At 41.4% G+C, this 12,729-nt stretch overlaps 1 protein-coding gene across 4 annotated transcripts in view; it reads right to left on the reverse strand.

The window, feature by feature from the left end:
• Positions 1 to 12,729, reverse strand: part of LOC128699344 (uncharacterized) — a 69,887-nt gene that overhangs the window by 25,119 nt on the left and 32,039 nt on the right. For all 4 annotated transcript variants that reach the window (XM_053791998.2, XM_053791997.2, XM_053791999.2 and 1 more), the window contains exons 9-10: positions 12,526 to 12,638; positions 9,848 to 10,002 (exon numbers count right to left, since the gene is read on the reverse strand). In XM_053791998.2, coding sequence (XP_053647973.2) covers positions 9,848 to 10,002; positions 12,526 to 12,638 — 268 coding nt within the window. The remainder of the gene's footprint in view (positions 1 to 9,847; positions 10,003 to 12,525; positions 12,639 to 12,729) is intronic.

Genomic DNA, 12,729 nt, shown 5'->3' on the forward strand with positions numbered 1-12,729 from the left:
GGTGAGTAAATGAGATAAAACGAATAAATGAGAGAGAGCGAGAATGAGTACATGAGAGAGGACAGGCACGGAGTTATGTAAACAAACTAGGCGTATGCGTCTGGTTTGTGTAAAAGTTGTCTCTACGTTGATATGGTAGAATAAATAAAGAGCAACATTCCCATTCCCATGTAACACCATTTTTAGAAGAAATGACGTTCTGACTGAAGGCATACGAATGGAATAATTTTCTACAGTTACCCCCAGTAATATTATAGTATACACATTTTCTCTGATGCTGGACTAGAGAAAACATTATTCTTGCCGTCATTCGTACAAGTCGTCTAGCTACCACATCATATTTATGTTAATTTATTCTACTGTGGGGTGTATTTATCGTGTTTATATGTTACGTATCATGTTTATTATATAATTTTAAAAAAATATCATAGATGGATTAATGAAAAAGTGTATATAAACGTAATATACGACACTGAATGAGACTCGGTGATCATTATTATTATCATTACTAACATGGTGTCTTGAGACATAAGACACTCTTACTGATTTTAATGTGTACCTGCATGCCAGCACAGTGTGTAAGTATATTTAGGTACAGGTATATGTGTACATAAGTATAATTATCAGAGTACAGGTCTCCCTCAACATTCACGTTTTCAACTTTCACAGGCTTCACACATTCGCGAATTCCCAACCGCCAAATCGTATTTAAGTTTCCCGCCACCTGCGAGTCCCTACTACCCTCCCTCCGACCCCCGCAACTGGCAGCCAGCCCTCCCACCACTCAGTGTGGTGAGTGTTTTGTTTGTTCATTATTTGCTATTAAACTACAGTATAATAAATAATGTAAACACATTCATGACTGCATATTGGAATGGCTATTCGGACAGGTATTAGACGGTGACATCATGTGTTTACTCTTGAACACAGCAAAGAATCAAACATTTCTGCTACAGGTGGTGGCAGCGGCGGCGGCGGTGGTGGCAGCGGCAGCAGCAGCAGAAGCAGCAGAAGCAGCAGAAGCAGCAGAAGCAGCAGAAGCAGCAGCAGAAGCAGCAGCAGCAGCAGCAGCAGCAGCAGCAGCAGCAGCAGCAGCAGCAGCAGCAGCAGCAGCAGCAGTAGTAAATACGATATAATTGAAGAAGGAAATTGTGCAAAAATACGAGGGAGTGGTTGACACATCGTCAGTGTAGCTTTGTTTATGCTGGAGTGAGCATTAGTCTCCATGCTCTTCCAAACATTTCACAATAATTCATTGTGTTTGGTGCTTGTAGATTGAGTGTGACTGGAGTGGTAGAGGCAGTGGTAGAGGCAGTAGTAGAGGCAGTGGTTGAGGCAGCAATTGAGGCAGTGGTTGAGGCAGCTGTTGAGGCAGCGATTGAGGCAGCGATTGAGGCAGTGGTTGAGGCAGCGGTTGAGGCAGTGGTAGAGGCAGCAATTGAGGTAGCGATCGAGGCAGTGGTAGAGGCAGCGATTGAGGCAGCGATTGAGGCAGCGATTGAGGCAGCGATTGAGGCAGCGATTGAGGCAGTGGTTGAGGCAGCGATTGAGGCAGTGGTTGAGGCAGCTGTTGAGGCAGCTGTTGAGGCAGCTGTTGAGGCAGCTGTTGAGGCAGCTGTTGAGGCAGCTGTTGAGGCAGTGGTTGAGGCAGTGGTTGAGGCAGCAATTGAGGCAGCAATTGAGGCAGCAATTGAGGCAATGGTATTTAATAACATACATGTCAATAATAATAATACATGTTATTAATAGTAACATGTACTATTATTATTTATAACATATATGTTATTAAATACCACTGCCTCAACTGCTGAATTATTGTGAAATGTTTGGAAGAGCATGGAGACTAATGCTCACTCCAGCATAAACAAAGCTACACTGATGATGTGTCAACCACTCCCTTGTATTTTTGTACAATTTCCTTCTTCAATTATATTGTATTTATTATTATTATTATTATTACTATTGTTATTATTAGCAGTAGCAGAAATGTTCGATTCTTTGCTGTGTTCAAGAGTAAACACATGATGTCACCGTCTAATACCTTTCCGAATAGCCATTCCAATATGCAGTCATGAATGGGTTTACATTATTTATACAGTGGACCCCCGCATACCGCACGCATCGCATACCGTACAATCCGCATACCGCTCGCTTTGTTCGCAAAAATTTTGCCTTGCATACCGCCCAAAAACCCGCTCACCGCTCTTTGCCCAAGACGCGTCCAATGTGCGCCCTCAGCCAGCCTCACATGTTCCGCCGGTGGCATTGTTTACCAGCCAGCCTCCGCGGTAACATCCAAGCATACAATCGGAATATTTCGTATTATTACAGTGTTTTCGGTGCTTTATCTGGAAAATAAGTGACCATGGGCCCCAAGAAAGCTTCTAGTGCCAACCCTACAGGAATAAGGGTGAGAATTACTATAGAGATGAAGAAAGAGATCACTGATAAGTATGAAAGTGGAGTGCGTGTCGCCGACCTGGTCAGGTTGTACAAGAAACCCAAATCAACCATCGCTACTATTGTGGGCAACAGAAAGGCAATCAAGGAAACAGTTCTTGCCAAAGGTTTAACTGTGTTTTCGAAACAGAGATCGCAAGTGATGGAAGATGTTGAGAGACTCTTATTGGTGTGGATAAATGAAAAACAGCTAGCAGGAGATAGCGTCTCTCAAGCGATCATAAGCGAAAAGGCTAGGAAGTTGCATGAGGATTTAATTAAAAAAATGCCTGCAACTAGTGATGATGTGAGTGAATTTAAGGCCAGCAAAGGTTGGTTTGAGAGATTTAAGAAGCGTAGTGGCATACATAGTGTGATAAGGTATGGTGAGGCTGCCAGTTCGGACCACAAAGCAGCTGAAAAATATGTGCAGGAATTCAAGAAGTACATAGACAGTGAAGGACTGAAACCTGAACAAGTGTTTAATTGTGATGAAACAGGCCTGTTTTGGAAGAAAATGCCAAGCAGGACCTACATTACTCAGGAGGAAAAGGCACTCCCAGGACATAAGCCTATGAAAGACAGGCTTACTTTGTTGATGTGTTCCAATGCTACTGGTGATTGCAAAGTGAAGCCTTTATTAGTGTATCACTCTGAAACTCCCAGAGCGTTCAGGCAAAAGAATGTCCTCAAGGAGAATTTGTGTGTGCTGTGGAGGGCAAACAGTAAGGCATGGGTCACTAGGGACTTTTTCTATGACTGGTTACACCATGCATTTGCCCCCAATGTGAAAGATTACCTAACTGAAAAGAAATTAGAACTTAAGTGCCTCCTGGTGTTAGACAATGTCCCTGGTCATCCTACAGACATGGCAGAGCGACTTTATGGGGACATGAAATTCATTAAGGTGAAGTTTTTGCCTCCTAATACCACTCCTCTCCTGCAGCCCATGGACCAGCAGGTTATTTCCAACTTCAAGAAACTGTACACAAAAGCTCTGTTTGAAAGGTGCTTTGTAGTGACCTCAGAAACTCAACTGACTCTTAAGAGAGTTTTGGAGAGAGCACTTTAATATCCTCAATTGTGTAAACCTTATAGGTAAGGCTTGGGAGGGAGTGACTAAGAAGACCTTGAACTCTGCTTGGAAGAAACTGTGGCCAGAATGTGTAGACAAAAGGGATTTTGAAGGGTTTGAGGCTAACCCTGAGAGGATTATGCCAGTTGAGGAATCCATTGTGGCATTGGGAAAGTCCTTAGGGTTGGAGGTTAGTGGGGATGATGTGGAAGAGTTGGTGGAGGAGGACAATGAAGAACTAACCACTGATGAGCTGATAGATCAACTTCAACAGCAAGAGGCCAGACCTGAGGAAACTGGTTCAGAGGAGGGGAGAGAGAAAGTTGCCTACTTCAAAGATTAAGGAAATCTGTGCAAAGTGGCTTGAAGTGCAAACCTTCATGGATGAAAATCACCCTCACACAGCTATTGCAAGCCGTGTTGGCAACCTGTACACTGACAATGTTGTGAAACACTTTAGGGAAGTCATAAAGGAACGAGAGGTACAGGCCACTATGGACAGATATGTTGTGCGAAAGAAGTCCAGTGACTCTGAAGCTGGTCCTAGTGGCATTAAAAGAAGAAGGGAAGTAACCCCAGAAAAGGACTCAACACCTCAAGTCTTAATGGAAGGGGATTCCCCTTCTAAACACTAACACTCTCTCTCCCCTCCTCCCATCCCATCAATCATCACCAGATCTTCAATAAAAGTAAGTGTCATGTAATTGTGCATGCCTTTTTCAGTTTGTGTGTATTAAAATTAACATTTCATGTGGTAAAAAAATTTTTTTTTCATACTTTTGGGTGTCTTGCACGGATTAATTTGATTTCCATTATTTCTTATGGGGAAAATTCATTCGCATACCGAACATTTCACATAACAACCAGCCCTCTTGCACGGATTAAAGTCGCTATGCGGGGGTCCACTGTACTGTAGTTTAATAGCAAATAATGAACTAACAAAACACTCACCACACTGAGTGGTGGGAGGGCTGGCTGCCAGTTGCGGGGGTCAGAGGGAGGGTAGTAGGGACTCGCAGTGGTTGAGGAAGTGGTGGAGGCAGTGGTGGACGCAGTGGTGGAGTCTGTGGTATTTAATAACATACATGTTATTAAAGCATAACATGTATATATTTAGTACAATTTACGACATTTTCATATATTTTATGATTGTTCATGGTTCAACAAGTTAAGGAAGCAGTTTTTTATTATTATTATTATCACACTGGCCGATCCCACCAAGGCAGGGTGGCCCGAAAAAGAAAAACTTTCACCATCATTCACTCCATCACTGTCTTGCCAGAAGGGTGCTTTACACTACAGTTTTTAAACTGCAACATTAACACCCCTCCTTCAGAGTGCAGGCACTGTACTTCCCATCTCCAGGACTCAAGTCCGGCCTGCCGGTTTCCCTGAACCCCTTCATAAATGTTACTTTGCTCACACTCCAACAGCACATCAAGTATTAAAAACCATTTGTCTCCATTCACTTCTATCAAACACACTCACGCATGCCTGCTGGAAGTCTCAAGCCCCTCGCACACAAAACCTCCTTTACCCCCTCCCTCCAACCTTTCCTAGGCCGACCCCTACCCCGCCTTCCTTCCACTACAGACTGATACACTCTTGAAGTCACTCTGTTTCACTCCATTCTCTCTGCATGTTCGAACCACCTCAACAACCCTTCCTCAGCCCTCTGGACAACAGCTTTTGTAATCCCGCACCTCCTTCTAACTTCCAAACTACGAATTCTCTGCATTATATTCACACCACACATTGCCCTCAGACATGACATCTCCACTGCCTCCAGCCTTCTCCTCGCTGCAACATTCATCACCCATGCTTCACACCCATATAAGAGTGTTGGTAAAACTGTACTCTCATACATTCCCCTCTTTGCCTCCAAGGACAAAGTTCTTTGTCTCCACAGACTCCTAAGTGCACCACTCACCCTTTTCCCCTCATCAATTCTATGATTCACCTCATCTTTCATGGACCCATCCGCTGACACGTCCACTCCCAAATATCTGAATACATTCACCTCCTCTATACTCTCTCCCTCCAATCTGATATCCAATCTTTCATCACCTAATCTTTTTGTTATCCTCATAACCTTACTCTTTCCTGTATTCACTTTTAATTTTCTTCTTTTGCACACCCTACCAAATTCATCCACCAATCTCTGCAACTTCTCTTCAGAATCTCCCAAGAGCACAGTGTCATCAGCAAAGAGCAACTGTGGCAACTCCCACTTTATGTTTGATTCTTTATCTTTTAACTCCACGCCTCTTGCCAAGACCCTCGCATTTACTTCTCTTACAACCTCATCTATAAAAATATTAAACAACCATGGTGACATCACACATCCTTGTCTAAGGCCTACTTTTACTGGGAAATAATATGGAAAGTATAATATGGAAAGTATATGGAGAAAAAGAGAGAGGTTAAGAGAGTGGTGAAGCAATGTAAAAAGAGAGCAAATGAGAGAGTGGGGTACCTAGGGATTGGCAGAGAGCATGCATAGTTCCTTTGTATAAAGGCAAAGGGGATAAAAGAGAGTGCAAAAATTATAGGGGGATAAGTCTGTTGAGTGTACCTGGTAAAGTGTATGGTAGAGTTATAATTGAAAGAATTAAGAGTAAGACGGAGAATAGGATAGCAGATGAACAAGGAGGCTTTAGGAAAGGTAGGGGGTGTGTGGACCAGGTGTTTACAGTGAAACATATAAGTGAACAGTATTTAGATAAGGCTAAAGAGGTCTTTGTGGCATTTATGGATTTGGAAAAGGCGTATGACAGGGTGGATAGGGGGGCAATGTGGCAGATGTTGCAAGTGTATGGTGTAGGAGGTAGGTTACTGAAAGCAGTGAAGAGTTTTTACGAGGATAGTGAGGCTCAAGTTAGAGTATGTAGGAAAGAGGGAAATTTTTTCCCAGTAAAAGTAGGCCTTAGACAAGGATGTGTGATGTCACCGTGGTTGTTTAATATATTTATAGATGGGGTTGTAAGAGAAGTAAATGCGAGGGTCTTGGCAAGAGGCGTGGAGTTAAAAGATAAAGAATCACACACAAAGTGGGAGTTGTCACAGCTGCTCTTTGCTGATGACACTGTGCTCTTGGGAGATTCTGAAGAGAAGTTGCAGAGATTGGTGGATGAATTTGGTAGGGTGTGCAAAAGAAGAAAATTAAAGGTGAATACAGGAAAGAGTAAGGTTATGAGGATAACAAAAAGATTAGGTGATGAAAGATTGAATATCAGATTGGAGGGAGAGAGTATGGAGGAGGTGAACGTATTCAGATATTTGGGAGTGGACGTGTCAGCGGATGGGTCTATGAAAGATGAGGTGAATCATAGAATTGATGAGGGAAAAAGAGTGAGTGGTGCACTTAGGAGTCTGTGGAGACAAAGAACTTTGTCCTTGGAGGCAAAGAGGGGAATGTATGAGAGTATAGTTTTACCAACGCTCTTATATGGGTGTGAAGCGTGGGTGATGAATGTTGCAGCGAGGAGAAGGCTGGAGGCAGTGGAGATGTCATGTCTGAGGGCAATGTGTGGTGTGAATATAATGCAGAGAATTCGTAGTTTGGAAGTTAGGAGGAGGTGCGGGATTACCAAACTGTTGTCCAGAGGGCTGAGGAAGGGTTGTTGAGGTGGTTCGGACATGTAGAGAGAATGGAGCGAAACAAAATGACTTCAAGAGTGTATCAGTCTGTAGTGGAAGGAAGGCGGGGTAGGGGTCGGCCAAGGAAGGGTTGGAGGGAGGGGGTAAAGGAGGTTTTGTGTGCGAGGGGCTTGGACTTCCAGCAGGCATGCTTGAGCGTGTTTGATAGGAGTGAATGGAGACAAATGGTTTTTAATACTTGACGTGCTGTTGGAGTGTGAGCAAAGTAACATTTATGAAGGGATTCAGGGAAACCGGCAGGCCGGACTTGAGTCCTGGAGATGGGAAGTACAGTGCCTGCACTCTGAAGGAGGGGTGTTAATGTTGCAGTTTAAAAACTGTAGTGTAAAGCACCCTTCTGGCAAGACAGTGATGGAGTGAATGATGGTGAAAGTTTTTCTTTTTCGGGCCACCCTGCCTTGGTGGGAATCGGCCGGTGTGATAAAAAAAAAAAAAAAAAAAAAAAAAAAAAAAAAATTTCCCTCTTTCCTACATACTCTAACTTGAGCCTCACTATCCTCGTAAAAACTCTTCACTGCTTTCAGTAACCTACCTCCTACATCATACACCTGCAACATCTGCCACATTGCCCCTCTATCCACCCTGTCATACGCCTTTTCCAAATCCATAAATGCCACAAAGACCTCTTTAGCCTTATCTAAATACTGTTCACTTATATGTTTCACTGTAAACACCTGGTCCACACACCCCCTACCTTTCCTAAAGCAGTATTGTATTATATTTCCCTACAATATATTGGGGCACCAAACATTCACGGTTTTTCAACATTCGCGAGGCTCTTGATCCCCTAACCCTCGCGAATGTTGAGGGAGACCTGTATATATGAAATAACTTTTAAAAACACTTGAAATTTTGGAAAGTTTCCAGACATAATGGAGGGACGCAGTGCTCATGGAGCTCACGGAGAATGTAAACAAACCGGGTGGGGAACAGTGACTGTATCAGAAGTCAGGTGGGGGGAACCGTAAAGTAAAACGCCGTAGAGTGGGCCCTACTATATAGGCAAGCAGGAAATAGGATGGGAACAAGAGAGGGAGAAGAGGAAGTAGTGGTAGTGGTAGGTAGGTAGGTAGTGGAAGTAGTAGTAGAAGAAATAGTGGTAGTAGAAAGTAGGGAGACGAGTTTTTTGTGTATTGTTCCGGTCACGGTATTGTGCCTTTCTGTTCTTCACAGAGAATGTTTGCTCAGTTGGTTGAAGCCAGAGTTGTATTCACAACTAAAAAGTTAACTGTACCTTTTTTTAATATTTTAATGACTATCATACAACTTTCATACAATGGTACCTCAGTATACGTCCTTAATCCATTCCAGGACCTTGGATTTGTACCAAACAGGATATATACCAAACGAATTTTCCCATAAGAAATACATGTATAGGGAAAATGATTAATCTGTTCCCATGAAAAAAAATCATATTGTTACTGGCATATTATACATTGATGGGGTTCTATAAAATAATTTAAACACTGCTTACCACTATCCTAGTAGGTACTCGACTCTTTTCAGCAGTGTAAAGTAAGGTTAAATTTGCATTTATTTCATCTAAATACAAAAGAATTAGATGAAATAAATGCAAATTTAATCTCACTTTACTTTGCTGAAAAGAGTCGAGTGCCTACTAGGATAGTGCTGAGAAGGGAGGAGGAGGAAATGTTATTCTTTGGAAGGAGAGTCCCCTTCTCTTTACTGTCTCTTTTCCCTATTTGGACCTGGTTGAAGCTCACCAGGTTTGACTTTTACTAAAAATCTGACCAAAGAACTTTCCTTCTGCCTTCTCCTCAGGATGTTTCAGAAATGTGACATTGTCGGGTCATTCCAGACAATGCTATTACGGCTTGTTTAGGCTTTGCAGAGAAGTACCACCCCACCAAAGTTTTTGATGTTCATCCAGTTGGCAAAGATTTCCTTGATTAATGAAGTAGGGGCTTCCTCTATCTCCTCTTCTGAGCTTCAAGAGAGTGCATCCATCTTAGCCTTGTGCTCCTCCTCCTCACGTTCCTGCAGCTCCTCTGTGGTCAGCTCTTTCCTGTGCCCCTCCACTAACTCCTCCACATCACCATCACTCACATCCAGACCCATGGACCTGCCCAGAGAGACAATATCCTCCACTATAGACAGCCTCAAAGCCCTCAAAGTCCCTTTCAGCCACAGTATGCAACAGCCAAGTCCTGGATATGCATGTCACCTTCATACTTTTCAACAATCTCTTTTTTCACCTCCATGGTGACCCTAATCATTTTTCTATCTTTCTTCATTGCTTGGCTTTTCTCATTAACTTTCTTAGAACTCATGGTTAATGAATTTACTAAAAAAAAAAAAAAAAAAAAAAAAAAAAAAAAAAAAAAAAAAAAAAAAAAAAAAGTGAAAATTCAGAGTTACAGAGCAGGTTGTTCACTGAATGGTAGCAACAGGTGTACTGATGCTAGTAGGCAGTCGTGGCTTTGTCTCAAGAGAGGTAAACAAGGGTAGTGCACGGAGTTGTGACATATTTTGACCCATGCAAGTTCTAGCACACGAGTCGTATTCCAAACAAAGGTCGTATACCAAGCAAAAGTTTTCGGGTCCACACAGGATGTATACCAATATGGACTTATTCCAAAGCAGACATATACCGAGGTACCACTGTATTACAAAATTAGAGCATGTCATTTATCGTAGACACACATCACTAACCTATTACAGGAGAGGTAGCCCTGACCGCCACAGCGTTCACGACACACTGAAACAATTTCTTCCAGGTTCCATGATGCAAGGGGTTTAATGACACAGCACAATGTCACAATTTCAGCATGTTCTGAGCCATCTGCAGCTTGGAAACCCCATCGTTGCTATTGAAAACACAAATATGTTCTACAGATTCTGAAAGGCTAAAGTCAAAATTTTATACTTGTGGACATGTATATTAGGTGTAACCAATGAAAAAAAAAATCACATTTTTTCAGATTTGTGCTGTCTGCACAAATTCAATTTACAATGTACTTTTTTCCATAGAGAGAATGAAAGAAAGGAATATTGGGAAAGTATTGGCAACATACTGCTTTTCTCTCCACATATTTTCAGGAACTTATCCTTTGTGTATAATGGGACAGAGGCCTATGGATATCGTAGAGAACATACAGTACTCACAAACAAAGGCGTTTCTTTCACTTTACGTTAAGCCAAGACTATTAATAGCAGCTTCCCTAGTATTTTGATTTTTTTACAAATGTCAAGGTATCTGATTCAATCAGTGCATTATGGCTATCATTTAAGGGGTGAGATATAAGCAACTATTGGCAGAAAGGTGGGCTAATGTACACAGTACACATTGAAATTATGAACTTAACAGTGGAAAAACTCTGTTGTAGAGGTATCTCTCCATTTTACAACACTAATACTAATGTCAAATGTTCATACAAACAAATATATCCCCACATTTTGAGTACTAAAACACCCTGAAACACATCTAATATCATAAGAAACTAGTGTACATATCAACAAACTGTAAAACCTAAGTACCATACCACTATACACCTTTACAATGCTATGATTATTTCTTGCTAATTTCAACAACCAGAAAACTGCTAGTTGTCTTTTTTCTTTTTCTTTTCATAGTTGTATTTATAAAAGATGCACTCTTACTAAGTGAAATTTGCATTTTTATCAAAATTTATCCACACTGGGGAGTGTAATTAAAATTGCATTACCCCCCACTTAAAGAGTTATATGTCAAGTTAGTGTTTGGAAGTTCATGATTACTGAAGCACCACTTTGAGACATGTAGCAAAAACTGTAGATTTTCCCCACTGAGCATAAAGTAATTAAATTTAAAAATACCAATGTTCACAACTTCCTACACTCTTGCTAACATTATTCTGAATAAGAAACATCACTACATTGTCTATCAGATATCTCATATATCACCATTCATTATAAATTTTATCCTAATATTAAATTGCACAATTTATTTGTAGTGACATAACAGATCAAAAACAAGCAAGATAGTGAGGAAGATGAATCAGATACAAGTACCACTAAATGGGAGATATCCTAGGGTAGTACCTTTGAATACTGGTATGAGATTAGAGACGAGGATAACAAAAAATTTAGGTAATGAAAGACTGGATCTCCACGGGAGAGTGGAACAGAATTCTTCCTCCATACACTGTGTGTGTCGTAAGAGGCGACTAAAATGCCAGGAGCAATGGGCTATTAACCCTTTCTCCTGTATAAATTACTAAATTTAAAAAGAGAAACTTTCATTTTTCTTATTAGGTCACCTGCTTCATTGGGATATGGCTGATTTGTTGGAGAGAGAGAGAGAGAGAAAAAAAAAAAAAAAAAAAAAAAGACGGGATATCAGATTGGAGGGAGGGAGTATGGAGGAAGTGAAAAAAGACGGGATATCAGATTGGAGGGAGGGAGTATGGAGGAAGTGAATGTATTTAGATATCTGGAAGTGGATTTGTCAGCAGATGGGTCTATGAAAGATGAGGCAAATTATTACAGAAATAACAAGGTAAAAAAGTAAATGGGGCACTCAGGAGTCTGTGGAAACAAAGAACATTACCCATGGAAGATAAGTGGGAATATATGAAAGTATAGTGGTACCAACTCTTATATGGGAGCGAAGCATGGGTGAGGAATGTTGCAACAAGAAGAAGGCTGGAGACAGTGGAGATGATGTGTCTGAGGGCTATGTGTGGTGTTAATATTGTACAAAGAATCTGTAGCTTGGAGATTAGGTGGTGGTGTGAGGTTTCTATAAGTGTTATCCAGAAGGCTGAGGAAGAATTGTTGAGGTTGTTCAGACATTTAGAAGATGTAACAAAACAGAATGACTTGAAGGATATATAAATCTGTAGAGAAAGGAAGGTAGGGTAGGGGTCATCCTAGAAAAAGCTAGAGGGAGGGGGTAAGAGAGGTTTTGTGTGTGAGGGGCTTAGACTTCCAGCAAGCGTGCATGAGAGTGTTAGAGAGGAGCGAGTAGAGACAAATGGTTTTTATGACTTGATATGCTGTTGGAGTGTACTTCCCACCTCCAGGACTCTAGTCCAGTCAGCCAGACTAGTCCTGGAGGTGGGAAGTACAGTGCCTGTGCTCTGAAGGAGGGGTAGAGATATGTTGCAGTTTTTGAACTATAGTGTAGGTATGCCTCTGGCAAGGCAGTGATGGAGTGATGATGAAAGTGTTTCTTCTTTTTCCGGTCACCCTGCCTCAGCAGGAAACAGTCAATGTATTAATAGAAAAAATAAAACAACAGTATCTATAAGAGGTTGCTGAAAGGCAGAATCTGCTGCACATGTATAACAAGGCAGGCTCATAACAATAGACAGGCAGTGCTTTAGGTATATATAGATATATTAACCCACCTTTACATAATCTAGTCCAAAATTAATAGCATACGTCCTAGCCAAAAGAGGCAAGAGCGCTCGCTGCTGTAACTGGTACTGAAGAATAGACATGTCTGATTTCCCAGTAGGACCTATCAAGAAAAAAAAATCATACTACATGAATAAACAAATTTGACTCAGGATACCAGCATAAAGTAAATATATTTGAATGAGTGCATAGAG

This window comes from Cherax quadricarinatus, chromosome 61 (genome assembly GCF_038502225.1).
Source record: "Cherax quadricarinatus isolate ZL_2023a chromosome 61, ASM3850222v1, whole genome shotgun sequence".
NCBI lineage: Eukaryota > Metazoa > Arthropoda > Malacostraca > Decapoda > Parastacidae > Cherax > Cherax quadricarinatus.